At 31.7% G+C, this 15,200-nt stretch overlaps 1 protein-coding gene across 1 annotated transcript in view; it reads left to right on the forward strand.

Moving 5' to 3' along the window:
• The window catches only part of Nlg4 (Neuroligin 4), a gene marked incomplete at its 5' end in the record, with an annotated part of 166,285 nt that overhangs the window by 47,809 nt on the left and 103,276 nt on the right, over positions 1-15,200 (forward strand). Inside the window, 3 exon segments of the mRNA XM_014425412.2 lie at positions 13-176; positions 1,779-2,014; positions 2,097-2,424. Coding sequence (XP_014280898.1) covers positions 13-176; positions 1,779-2,014; positions 2,097-2,424 — 728 coding nt within the window.

The raw sequence follows: 15,200 nt of genomic DNA on the forward strand, positions 1-15,200 counted from the left end.
TTTGTCTTTCAGGACTGTTTCACCGTGCGATACTCCTGTCCGGCTCAGCTCTTAGCTCTTGGGCTTTGGTCGAGGATCCGGTGGAATATGCTGTCAAGTTAGCAAGGCATGTCAACTGCACAGTGCCTGAAGACATGTACCGCGACTACGAAACCATCGTAGACTGCTTAAGAGATGTAAATTTCTACTACTAGTATTTATGACATCCTGTACCATCTTTCATACTTCTCCGTTTTTGGTTTGTATGTTTGTGCTTAGTGGCGTAAAACATTACAGATCATCAACGACATTAATTTCTTATTTATTTTTACTTATATTTGTTTTACTAATATTTTTTTTTGTATGTTTGATGTCATATTTGTGACAGTAAACTTTTTGATTTTAAAAACTGAAATTATCTGGACATAAGGAGTTGAGCTTTGGAGCTCCACTAAACCATCGAATACCTCCCGAATCCAATCCTTACGGTCCAAAATCCTTAATGCTCCTTACTACTTCACAAATCAAGCCATCCATCAGAACCTCAATGTTCCATATGTTTCCGATATGTTCAGAACCAGAATCCTTCCATGATAAACTTTCCACTTGTTTCTAACTTCATTGCCTAATAATCCTTTTAGGTGTCTGAAAAGAAGATGACCTCGAAATCTTCTCCTCTATAAATGTTATTGAAGTTCTATAACATTATTTTTCTATTTATTTATTTTAGTAGGTGGACCTGTTGATTTGTGTGTTTTAACTTATTTATTCATTAAATTATTTTATTATTATTATTTTTATTTATTTATTTATCTTTTTTTTACTTATGTATCCAATCAAGTATTTCTTTTAACCAATTTTTTATTATTTTAAATCTATTTATTAGTTTTGTTTTGGTAAAATGTATTTATTTGTCTGTTTTACTGTAAACTGATCTACTGCTGTGACTAGTATGACTCTGGTTTTATTTCACATCGCTGTACAAAACTGTAATATCTCAGTATTACAAAATATTTGTGGTCTATTTTTAAATAAAAGTAATATGCTGTTAATTTTTTTTTCTCGTAATTATACTGGTCACTACATTTGTCTTTGAGGGTAGAGTTAATTAAGTCATTGCGTTCTCTTCAAAAATCATTTTCATAAACAAAAAAATAATTAAATTATTATTGAGTGAATTAATTTTAAATAGAAGGAACCTTCAAGTTAAATTGGACTGACCACACAGTTTTGTTCATCTGGATATTAAGACAAAGACATTCTGGGAAATTTTAAAGCAGACGGCATGAAGAAGTACTAACTAGACTAAGAATTGGACACACTCGACTAACCCAAGAATACTTACTGTTAGGAACATCTAGAACAACATGTGGACAGTGTAACGTACGACTAACTTTAAGCACATCCTGACAGACTGTAGGCATTTGATATACACCGCATTACCATATCATTTTTCAACATTACTTAGTGATAATACCCATAACATTCCGGCGATATTTGATTACCTTAAGAAAACAAATATTTACGTATATATTACAAGGGATATGATCTACATACATTTTTATTACATCAATTAATGTTACTTACTGTTATCCAATATTTTTTTCAATTTTATTTTATTTATGTATTTTTCTAATGTAAACTATTGCTATCATATCAGCTGATGTATTATAATGTGGATGTATTGATATTAGGAATGTTCCCGACAGGTCAGTTAGAATGCATAAGCTTACATATTCATCGCTATGGATTTTCTTATTATTGAGTAACTTTATTCACTATACACTTCTTCTTTTCAGGTTCCCCTAAATGACCTCATGACAGCGGACATCCCAGCACCCGCGTTTCTATCGGCATTTGGTCCTTCGGTGGACGGAGTCGTTATCAAGTCCGACTTCCATGAAGAACTCTGGAACAATCTCTTACCGGAGATGTCGTTCAGTCCTCAAGCCGTTAAGAGGTCAGGCGACTCGATAGCTGGCTCCATCAAATACGACCTCTTGTTCGGTGTTGTCACCAGCGAGTCTCTGTGGAAGTAAGAAAGATTTTATAAATTTTTACATAGTACATTTGAGTAGTTCTGAAACCTTTTAAAATATGGAATGACCTTTGACTAGGTTCTCCTCGAACGACATCCAGGCTGGATTCGAGGGAGAGCGAAGAGACAAGATCTTGAGGACCTACGTGAGAAACGCATACACCTACCATCTCTCGGAGATCTTCTTTACCGTCGTCAACGAGTACACAGATTGGGAGAGGACGGTCCTCCATCCCATCAATACAAGAGACGCTACTGTTGCTGCCTTGAGCGATGCACAGTTCGTTGCACCTGTTGTTGCTACTGGGGACCTGCTCAGCAAACCGATCCATTCATCCAGTCCCAAAACGCATAGATCCTTCTTTTATGTATTCGACTACCAGACCAAGGACGGTGACTACCCACAGGTAAGCAAGTAAACTAATTTTATTCCTAAGTAGTAGTTTAGTAGTAGCAGTAGTTTCCTCAATGAGGAAGACGGTGTACCATATCCCTGACTTAGGTTCGAATCCGGTTTTAGGAGATAATTTTTTATTCTATTAATTTTGCGGTGAATTAACAACCCCAACCTTTGTGTAGAAAGTACCCTTATCAGGGAAAACCCTGGCGGTTGATTGTGATCATGAACAAATCACCTTCTTGTACAACCTTTGTTCCTTACAAAGTTGTGTTTTTTGTTGTTCATAGATTGTGGTTTTTTTTAAATCTGTTTTACAGTGTAACCTTGGGTTAGTGGGTAATAATTTTAATTTTTTAATCTCTTAGATAAAGAATAATAATAAAGCTTAAGATCGACACACAACTACCGAATTAGAATCTGGAACCTAAGACAACGTTAGAACACAGCTTAATTTGTGAGCCATGAAATCCTGCACTGGACAACAGCGCGTTTTTGCATTATAGGACATTATATCAACAATACACGCTGTATGGAACAAATAGATCCATCACTAATAAAATTTTACAAAACAAGAACTGTCGTGACAGTTCTTGTTTTGTAAAATATTTTTCTATCATATATAGAGGTGAATATGTTAATGAAGATTTATTTTATTCACCAACTTTAATTTTCTTTACCTTGATATTTACCTATTTGCTACAGTAAAAATAAATTTGTAATGTGTTTATTTATTTTATCATTACTTTTTTATTTTATGCACATGATATTAACAATTATTTATAGTATTAATAAGTAATGTCCTTAATAAGAATGGGTTTTTGACAATAGTACAATTTAACTTTCTTATATTACAATAATTTATTTGATTTTTATTAAGTTTTTAAATATTGTATAAATGGTATTATACCAAGGGAGAACATTCAGAAAACGACCGGAATAGGTTGTCTTTAATTGTTTTAAAAGTTTTAAAAAAAATTCTTAAATCAAAAACTAGATTAGCCACCCCTCTAACCCTTCCCTTGTGAGGATAATGTGGGAGCGGAGAGAGTGTGGATTATCGGCCGTTGGTGAGCTCTTGATCCGGCAACTTGACCCAGATGGTAGGGTCTTCTCTACCACATGGTCCTTCTTTACCTTCTCTTGGTAAACCTCTCATCCCAGGGTTGTCTAGATAATTGATGTAATTAGAGAGTGCTTTAATCTAACTCAACTAATGAGATAATAAAAAGGAACTATGGTAATAAGGCTAAGTATCGTCATCAAGATCTGAATTTAATTACAATCCAATCTTGGCAATCCGACAGATATGAAGTCGATAAGGTTTTAGAGTTATTGAATGTACTACAGAGGGTCGGATTTAAACAATGAAAAAATAAGGAATATGTATATAAATGTCGATGACAAACATAAGAACAATTGTATTAAAAAAATTTAATATTTATGACTAACTTACAATACCCATCCTTAAAATCAATCAATATTAGGTTGCATACGACAAAAACTGCATGGATCTCTCGAAATATTAAGTGACTTAAGTAGGAAAAAGAAACAGAAAACATACGGAGAAATGTGTATACATGTACATATGGGTACCTCATTAAGGATACCTACTTAATGAGGCTGGGTGGAAATCAGAGTTTCTCAGAAAATATTTTCCTGCCATAGCCATATTCTAACCCGGGTACTTGGCCAATTTGTTTTTTAAATAATCATTCCATGGAACTCCCATTTTTATTAGCTGAGTCACTTTTTCATTTTAGGTATTTACTGAAAAATATTTATTATTTTATAACAAATTTAACTTATTATTAATTTAAAAAATAAACTCATTAATTAAAAAAAAGTAATGCGCTGGGTCATTTCTAATTTTCCTGGAATATCCAAATTATTCATCGTTAAAGAAAAAAATAAAATGTCAGCTAATTTTGAACATTTTAATTAATATAGAAAAAATTTACATTTAAAAAATATAATAATAAAATTACAAAAAATGTTCCAGGATCATGACATGGATAATATCTACATTTTTTTTAAAGCACAGTTTTACCCAAAATAGCAACTCTTTTCTATCGTATCTTCAAATTAGTAACTCTTCTCCTTAATAATTTCTACACAGATGAAGAATAATGGGAAATGACTTGTAGTAAATGACTAACTGAAACGGGAACAAAAATTTAAAAAGTTCAACTGTGGTCGAGGCAACAAAGCGAGTCGAGTCACGTGCACCTTCCCCATTCCCAACAACCCTCTCTGAATTTTTTACTGGCCCCCATCCCCTAGCTGTCCCCAGATTTAATGGCTATTACTTTTTCAATATTTTTTTTTTTTTTTTTTTGGTTTTTATATAGAAGGTGAGCAGTCACAACGTATTACTCAAAAGAGCTTTATTTTTATGCATGTTCGGAAATTGCATTGAGCACCATTCTTCTATCAATCAGTGAGCAAGCGAACGGAACAAGATATTACCAAAAAATTTTCAATGGTGTTAATTTATTATTATTATTGTTAATAGTTATTTATCGATGAATCAATTACATTTACCTGGTGAAAATATATTGATTGTCTTTTGTTACATAATGCAAAAAAAATCTTCTGGATTAATTTTAAATTTTTGAAGAATAAAAATAATCATGCTGTGCTTCGTATTAAGCAAAAGAAAAACTGGAATAAAAAAAAGTTTACAGAAAAAAATCCAACAAATTGAGAACAAGTGAAATAATTTGGTTACTGAAAATCATTATTAATTTTAGGACAATTATACAATTTTCATTTCCAATATAATTTATATTTCATTTATATATATGACCGCCGCTACCTAGGGTTCTTAGTGGGGCGAGTACAGCCCAGAAGGAATGCCTTTTTTTCCTTTTATTTTCCTTACTTCGAAATGTTAAAATATAATTTATTTATTTCATAAATCTAAAGTTATAGGGCTTGAATATAATCTCGAAAATTCAAATATACAGTTTACACTGTTACTTCTGTGGAAGGTTTAAAATTTAAGGTTCGGACATTCGAACAAACGATCCAAAATTGAGTTGTTGTAACGTCGTACAATCCTCACTGGCGCTCAGCAGTAACATTACGCCTTAATAACGGAATTTAAGTGAATGAATGGCCAACTTATCACATTATCGACTATCAGTATACACAGCGCAGTAACACTGGAGAATTCATCTGAGTGTCTTTCAATTATACCAAAGACCCGTATGGCTATGAATTCATTATACTGAGTGATTATGTACAACTAGCAGCACAATATTGAAGAATCATTATTGACTGATCAATGTAGTAATTAGGTATCTTACCCCATTTTCATGTTCTCAATACTTTGATCTAATTAAACACACGTCGGATGCTAATGGTGGTTATTAGAACTTTTAGAAAGTCCTGATGAAATATAATTAATTTCACAAAAAGTATGAAAAGTAAATGCATGGTTACGGTCAAACCATATATATGCAGTATAATTAAATAATTAGTAAAGTAGTAGTGAGTAATTTAAAATGTTAAACAATTTCCAACAGTTCTCTATATGATGAGACTGACCGAAAATATTTTTTTATCGCTATAAAAATTAGTATTTTCCACTTTATAAACATTTCTGTTAAAATTTTAAAAAATATTAATTTTTTATTAGTCAGTTTAATGAAATATTGGTTAGCAGTAAGCCTCAACTGTCAAACTGTCACAGTAGCCATCATTGAATACCTTTCTCAGAATTTCGCGCTGGTTGCTAATTCGTGGGGCGTCAAGAATTAGCGGCTTAGACTACGAACAGCTCTTGATGAGGGTTAGAATTAGGGGATGATGGAGTTCGCCAGTATTCGGAAAAACAATCACTTATATACGGGATCTTTACTTCGTTAATTGCTGATACTAAGTGGTTTTATTTAAAACTTTTAAAACCCAGGGGCAATAATATATTTCTTGCTATTTCACTTTATTATGTAAAGTTCACTGTTATCCTTTGTATAGTATCATGATTACATTTGAGAATTTTTGGATAAATATATAAATTTATACGTTTCGTTGCGGATATTTATAAAACATGAGGGGACGGGTTTAAGTTTTTTATGGCAACGAAATGTTTTTATGTTTTGAAGCGTTTTACGTTGAGATGATAAAATATGATATTTAAAATAAGTCAGATATTAAACTGTAACTAACTAAAAGGAGTATGATAATCAAAAGGACAAGCTACTTCTTGTTTTTTATTTAAGGACGAACTAGAGCGTGGGAATGGACAAATGGAGCTGTCCTTTTGATATTTGGTAGGATAAGTAGCGTAGGTGGTACAACTAGGCCTTAATCCCCTACGGACCCTCTCCCCTATCTTGAAAACACGCTGACATCTTGTAGAGAGGAGGCGTTTACACCACCCTATCTCTGAGGTCAGGTCGGGTTATCTAAATCAGCCGTTTAGAAAGACAACCCAAAGAGGTCCAAAAGATCAAACAAACAGAGCGTATAGACATGGTCCTTCTTCTTTGGTGATAAAAAATAAAATAAAATTAACTACAAATGTATTTTCCCTGAAACTGACTTTCGCTCAGTTAAAGATCATTGCAATAATACGACTAACAGTAATAGGTCGTTCTGTATAAGTTAAAAGAAATACTTTTCTTGATAAGATTATAATTAAAAAAATGAATAAGGAGAAAAATTCATGTTCAATGCAGAAAATACACACATTAAATGAAAAATAAAGTAATATAACCCGTCCGATAAAGTTATATTCAAACAGCTGATCCGTTGAAATGAATTATTTTAAATAACTTATATTTTTAGTTGTATCAAATACTAAAAAATAACATTAAATTAAATAAAAAATAGTACATATAACAGATAAATAAAATATATTGAAAATTTACTGCATAAGAAGATTTCAATAAAAAAAACATTACATATCGAAAAACAGTACCATTGACCAATGGATACAAAAAGCTAGTTATATTTTATAGACTTTTTTAATACTTAACGTTATTTGATAGTGAGATATTATCATACCAACGTATTAGTTTAGTTCAATAATTAAATATGTTCATCCCAAGGTTTTTTTTTTAAGTTTATTAAGTTCAGAATAGCTATCTGGCGCCCGAACCTTAGGACACGTATTGATTTGAAAAAAATAAAATAAAGACATTTCTTTAAGAAACTGTTATGGATGTCAGATCAAGGAGATTTGAAGAAATAGTCATTCCATAACAAAATTAGGTACTAGACACTTCAAGGTTGTTTTAAAACATTAAACGGGTCCAGATTCTTTAGAATCTAAGAACTTCACAAGGATTTATTATTGTATTTAATTGATTTTAAAACAATTTTTAGTTTATATGTTTTATGTAACTTACCTTAAATCCTGAAAATTATAAACATATGAATTTAAATGCCTTACTTAAAATCACCCTTACAACAAATATAAACGATCACGTATAAATTGTCTGCTGGCGAATATAACCATATTCTAGATTTTTATCTAGAGAATCTGGATATGCTTAAAAATCAGATGCACATAGCTCTTTAGTGTCTTTTCCTTATTAATCGGTGTGGTATAAGGTCTTCTGCGTAGTCTCTTATTAACTATTATGGCTTAGTGGTTGTGTAGAGATCATAAAGTACTGACTGATAAATTTCGTCATTTAATATCTCACTCTTCTGTATTTTCCACTATCATTTATATTTTCTTTTGTGTGACTTTCTCTCAAATTTTTCGATATCTCTATCCTGAGGCCGACCCTTTTATTCTTGTATTGGCTTGGAACATATGAAATATTAGTTCCTACCGTTTCCTAGAGGAAGACGAAAGGAAACTAACTTTAACTTATAATAACTTCCGTTAGTTATACTAGTATTCTTCTAACTATCAAAGTTTTTTTTTTTCTAGTTTTTAATCAAGAAACCCCATAACTGAAAATTTTATCTCATATTAATTTTTAAATAATTTATTTTTCTATATTTGTCTCATGCTTCTTAAAAGATAGTAATATAATAGATGTTTTATATCCCCGTTTTACAGATCATTTAAAGTACTTAAAGTGAATCGAAACAATTTAAAAACATTACGTGATCTGAAAAATTAAGTGATACAATATCTAGTATATTCACCAAACTTAATTGAAACTATCATCTTTCAAGTTTCTTATAGCAGAAATGCCTACAATATACGAGTATAATCAAAATCTATACAAAAATAATTTTGTGCTGACTTCGGAATATCCCTGGACTGAGTTATTGTTTTTTAATGACACTTTTAATAACAATATCTCAAATTCGTTATTGTAAACTAATTCAAGTTAACTAAGTTTGGTATTGAATATCCCAACTATATCATCGGCTTATTTTCACTGCCAAATATTTATGTAGAAAGACTATGTAACTAAAGATGGTTATCGCATTTTTTTTTTAATTCATTAAGTATGACGAAGAAGTTTAAGAAAGAAACTCATAAACAACTGTCTTTGAAGGAATAAGATGAAATGTACTTGAAGTTAATTGTCAGTGTTCTTTCGTAATTGAAAACAGTGTTCTTGGAACCCGAGGAAAACCAAAATTAGGAAAATTGAAAGACCTCATTAATGAAGAAATCAAAACTTCCAAAATATTAACTAAAAATCTAAACAATAACATTGTTTCATACAATACAGATGTAAGCCAGCTTAACCTAGATTCAATGTATGCTTTGTTTGCTTGATTAGTTTGTTTAATTAGGAACATTAGTATTTATGAATTGTAACCTAATTTTTCCTATTACGAGTACCACGAGGAAAATCAATCATTTAAACCACAAACTACTTGGCGATATTTGATCAATCAAAAACCTGCCACAAGTCTGTTTGATCACAATTTTGACTAATATAATGAGTTATTTGTGTTCATGAAGTAAGGAAATAAATGTTAAAGACAGAGGATTAAATATAATCTTTATATAATGCCAAAATAAATGTAAAAATCTCAAAGAATGAATTATTAGAATAGGATATAAATTCTAATGTGTTTAACAAAAAGTACAGAAAATGTGATAAAACAAAAATGTGAATTTGTCAAATGATAATATAAAACAATAATTAATCGAGCTTGTTAAGGTAGTTGTTATATTAGATGGTTCTGATTCGAATTAAAGTTGTTAGGTTACTCTATACTAGAAGGCCTCGATAATGCATGTTCATACAGGTCAGGTAACTAGTAAGTTCATCTCGTTACTAGCTACCTTACCTTGATAGGATGAGTCTAACGGGAACTAACCGCAACCCCTCGAAAGATGGAAACTTCGCTCTGCAGGGAACAAGCCTACAGTCGCGAAAGGGAATGCAAGTCCTACTGGATCGAACAAGTGTCCTCACGGAAGGAGTCAAATGTATAGGAAAATGGAGAGATTCAAAGCGGGCAGAATGAAATATAAGACAGTACACATTTCCAAAAAATCACTGAAATGTACTAATTCCGTATGCATATTGTTACTCCATGGCAACTAAGGAGACATACTAAGAACTACGTTTTTCCAATTTCTGCTTAGCGCAACTCGCTTGGCTATTGTATATATAATAAGTATGTTATGTAATAAGTTAGATAGTTAATAGTTTGATGCGTTGAAACGGCAGTAACTTAGGACGTAAATTATTATAATAATTCTGGTGAAGGACTTATTCTCCAATCATGTGCTCAGCGCTGGAACTAGTGCCCTTCCTCAGCCTTCCGGAGTCCCACTTTTTCCTTCAAAAGTGGGGTAACAAGCTCGATTCAGGGTTTCCCAGGTTAAATGTACATATTTTGAATAGAAGAGAACATGTTTAAAATGTTATTTTATTTTAAGTTTAATTTTTTTTCGTATTCTTACTTTATAATCATTTTTTTATATCATTATTGAAATTTACAACTGTGTTTATATAATACAATCAGTAAATTTGATGGAGTGTTACAAGCGTGTAAAGAAACTATCCATTGGTACCACTCTAATGACATTTTACATTAGTGGTCATCTTCTTTTCAGGCGTCTCAGGAGGATTATCAGGAATGGAAGAGGGTGCAAGGTTAAAAACTAGGGGGTTTGGGTGGTTAGGGAGTTTATAATGGAAGGAGTGATATCTGGTTCGGAGGTAAGGTCTTTATGTATGATTTTATTTGTGACAAAGTAAAGAGCATTGAGGATTTTACGAAGAATTTTGGATTGTACGGATTAGATACGAGAGGATTTCGAAGGTTTTGTGGAGCCCCAAAGCTCAACTCCATATCTCCAGATTGGCCTTATTACAGTCATGTAGATCAGTCTTTTGTAATGAGTTGGAAGTTTAGACCGTTTGTCTAGTAAGTTATGTAATAGTCGACATCAACGTGCAGTTTTCTGTCCTTTCAGTCTTGTGTGAGTATTCTAGGTTAATCGTTTGTTCAAATGTAGTCCAAGGTAGCGGATCTGTTCGACAGGGGTTAGAGTAACATTATTAAATGAAACTGTAGGGCAGTCGGTAGGTTTAAGACGAAGGGTAAAGGTGATTTGATGGGCTTTGTTGGAATTTATCTTAATCCTCCAATTACACCATTCTTGGAGATCTGTGATATGGGATTGTAATATACGGCAAAATGTATTATTACACAATACAATTTTTAAAAAAGTAAATGGTGAGAGATCTATTGATTTTCGTTTTCCATGATGTTTTATTTATTTATTGCTATTTACAACTGTACATTATAATACATTTAGTAAATTTGATCTCAGTTAAAATGGAGTGTTACTGGCGTGTAGAGAAACAGCGCATTGGTAGCACTCTAATGTTCACGATATTTAAGCGTATCTTTTTCAAATACGATATCAAAAATTGGGAATGGATGGATAAGTTTTTTTCTATTTTCTATTATTTTTTGCAATCTTGTCATTGTTATACTATAGTTATAGAGATCTATTTCTTTATGCATAGTCAGTTTTTTATCCCAACTGTAACTGTGTCCATAAAAAGTTGTTCTTTTGAAAGCCGCCCACACCTGAGTGTCATAAAATCCCTCCGCAATTCCCGTGGGGTTAATTATATGAAGCTGTGGGGCCCGAGAGCTTCCTTTTGTAGAGGAGTTGGAACAGACGTTTTAATAGAATAGTTAACGATTTCGTTTGGTCGACAAAGGGAAGACCTTTTATTTAAATAACAATACCTTAACAACGAGTTTCTCATTACGGCAGAAGCAATTTCGAAACTTGAGGAGTCTGCTTCGACTCATTACCGGTAACGTGAGTCTATCCCGGATTCAGAGAATATTGAATTTAGTCAACCCTCTGTACCAGACGCTCCCTTTCTCCAGATTACCTCCAATTAACTCCAGCGACTTTTCTTCCTTTTTCTTTTCTTTTAGTCTTTTCTACTTATTCTCAAATCTGGATCTCAGATAGAAAAAGATTTTTTTTGAAAAAAAAAGTCTAATTCATTAGTTACTAATAATAGTCTTTCCATAACTCATATAGTATACTTTCTTTGTTTTTCTATATATCAAGAAATTAAAATTCTAAAACATCTTGCGTGCATTTGTAAGTTAGTTTGAGTTATAGAATTATATCACGTGGAGTATATAGTACATCAGATTTTTCTAAATAAGCTCCCCTTTAACAGGGTTAGAAGGGATGAAGAAATAACAATAATTAATATTTATAAATGAAGATGTTATTCAATGAGGAAGGCAGTATTTTAGAAGAAGGACACAGTTTAAGTACCCTCCTCAGCTTGTTCTCCTTTTGTCGTTGCACACCTCTTACATACTCTTACAGTAGACCATAACACAAAAAGAGAAGCTTGAAGGCTAAGGTAGGCCGATAAAAAGTCTGCTTCGAATCACCAACTGTTCTACCACTAACCCAGACGAGAATACTAATGCCATGCTAAAGCTAAAGAGTCAGTTTGCATTCGATTCTACTGCCTTTCTTCAAAGCAGTCTGTTTCGTAATTGGGCACTTACGCAGGCTGCGTCAAATATTTGAGCCTAATTGCTTTCTGTTCCAAACCACTTAGTGGTGTCTCTTCTAAAGATTATTAATTTTTAATGTATTTTTGTTGATCCTTAAATCTTTTCATCAAAAATACCTCGAATAGCTCAACTAATCAATGTGTTTGATGCTCGTTTAAATTAGGTGTTTTGTAAAAGTAATTTCGACAGAGTCAAATAGGAGGACCGTAATAGTGATACTGATAACATTACTATCTAAAAAGACATGAAATGAAATTGAAAATGGAAATTTGTCAAAATCCACTGATGATGATTGACTCGACCTTCTAGTAATTGGTAAATTGGTACTGACTAAAAATAAGACACTTCCTCTTATATTTTATAATTATAAATATGAGGGCCAGGGGGGCTAAGGTGCTTGCAATTAGTAATCTAAGTTGATGAACGTCCACCGAGGTCAGTTCTTGGGTGACTGCCTAAAATGTGTAACAACTCATGGGGGAAAACCACACTTCTCTCCTTCCAGGTTTGAAATGACCATCAATCAGATTGCCCCATGCAATAGGAAATTCCAGGCATTAGCTTAATTCCAGCGTATATAAAATCAATATTTTAAACACTTAAAAGGTTACAAGGAGTGAACATGCATAGTGAGACACACTGTATAAATACAGTCTCTCATAAAATAACATGAAATATGTAAAAAAATGTAGTAACAGACATCAATTGCAACAAAAAAATTTCTGTAGTATGGTCTGATTCACAAATAAAAGCTGTAAATATATTATTATTATTTCGTAATTGTAACAATAAATTTAGTTACCTTTTTTAAGTTAATTAGGAAATTCTATATTTGAACATAGTAAATTGGAGAAAATTGTCTTCAATTACAACATGTTGTAAAACATTGGTCTAGAATTGACAAACCATAAGTTACGATAAAATTATAAATAATAAAAAAAAATAAAGCAATGTTTATTTATCGTTCATTGTGTGAAAATTATTATTATCATAATTAAATATTTTTTAATCATATTAAATTTTTATTAAAAATTATTAAATTTCAGTCTGAGTTGACCAAAAATTAGTTATGATAAAACTATTGCTAAAATGTTTATTTTTTTATCGTTCATAGCGTAAATGTTTTAATTATAGTTTTATATCGCCTAGTTCTTGCTTACCTCTATTATTATCCATTTCTTCGTTTTGGAAAAACTTCTTTCTTTTTAGCAAGCTTTCAGTCCATATTGCCGAGGAAGAGCGTCCCGCTTCGTATATACAATCATTTGATGTAAATTCTGACTCCTCAAATTAATAGTAGTATAGTATAGTAGTATTAATAGTACTAGCTAACCAAGCCAACCAAGTTACAACCTTCATTGGACCCCTCACCTAACCTTATAATGCCAAAAGGCAATCCAAGGTATCCTTAACACCCAGCATACCTCCTATATGTACGTACCAAATACCCACTAAAATCATTACAGGAGGGTATGAAAAAAAAAATAATAATAATAATAATAATAGTAGTAGTATGAGCTAAAAACATTACCAATTACTAAAATATATTTTTCTTTTAGGAGTTTTCTATCAGAAGTTAGTAAATATCTACCTCTAAAAAAAAAATTAATATTCTATTTGTAAAAAAAAAAAATATTCAGGTAATTCCAAAATATAAATTTCCTCCTGTTGTACAGTTGTTAGAAATCAACGTTTCCAATTAAACATTTACTTAACTAACTACATTAAGGATCCTATAATATTTTTTTAAATAACTATCCAAAGACGTTTGACGTTTAATTTAAAAAATACGCATGTATAAACAATCTATGTACATCTCGGAAAGTTCTTAACCGACTTACACACTATTTGTTTTTTTAATTGTTTGTTGTCATCCTGGGGAGATTTTTAGGTATTGATCTCATGGATTTATCCAGCAGAAAAAAAGTTATTGACAAAATTAAACCTAATGGGTATGGCTCAAAAATTATACATTTTCAATGAACTACTTTATACACTTGTTGTATTCTATGTATGAAACAATATGATAATCATAAAAGATTCTATATATGGAAATCTAGCAATTTTGAAGCATTACCTAGTCAGTCAGTATCTAAATAAAATTATTCTCTATAAATACACCTAGGGCCACTTATATCTCCGGGATCATCACATTTTTCTGATAAATAAAAATTATGGCAGCGCTATTTATTTTGATAATTTCGTTTGAATGATAAGATTCGTTCTATTTATAATGCTAGTAAAACGGCATTTTTTAAATTATTTTTTTATTAAAGTTGTTTTAGACGTTTACTGTTAATTAATTACTCCAAACGTTTTATTCAAAATTCACGATTTACCTTGCAATGACTTATGATTTGATACCTTGACTCGATAAATCTGGATTGTACATCTCAGTCGGACTTACTAAATGAGGGGAGGATCATGGATGGAGAGGCTATGATTGATGGGAGTATTAGCATAGATATCAGAAAATAGCCAAGAACGGACAGCTAAATACATACGAGATGGATGGGCCGATGGGGATATGGTGATAGCGAACAAAATATAAGACTGTGTTATAGAGCTTCAAGTGAATGGCTAAGAGAGTTGGCAGGATATGATTGATGCTATCAAACGACATATCCAAGACACTCCAGTTTGATGGAGTGCCGAGTCTGCATTTCTCATCTAATATCAGTTTTATACCTGTGGAAAATAATTATCATAGTTATTACCATAAAACGTTAAACATTATATGAGATGATAGGGTATTTGAAAAACTTTTTTGCTAAGGCTCAATACTATTTATATATCAGTGAACATCAATTGTACTATATTTTTTTTTTTTTTTTTTTT

This window comes from Halyomorpha halys, unplaced genomic scaffold (genome assembly GCF_000696795.3).
Source record: "Halyomorpha halys isolate HHAL.00 unplaced genomic scaffold, Hhal_1.1 Scaffold510.1, whole genome shotgun sequence".
Classification (NCBI taxonomy): domain Eukaryota; kingdom Metazoa; phylum Arthropoda; class Insecta; order Hemiptera; family Pentatomidae; genus Halyomorpha; species Halyomorpha halys.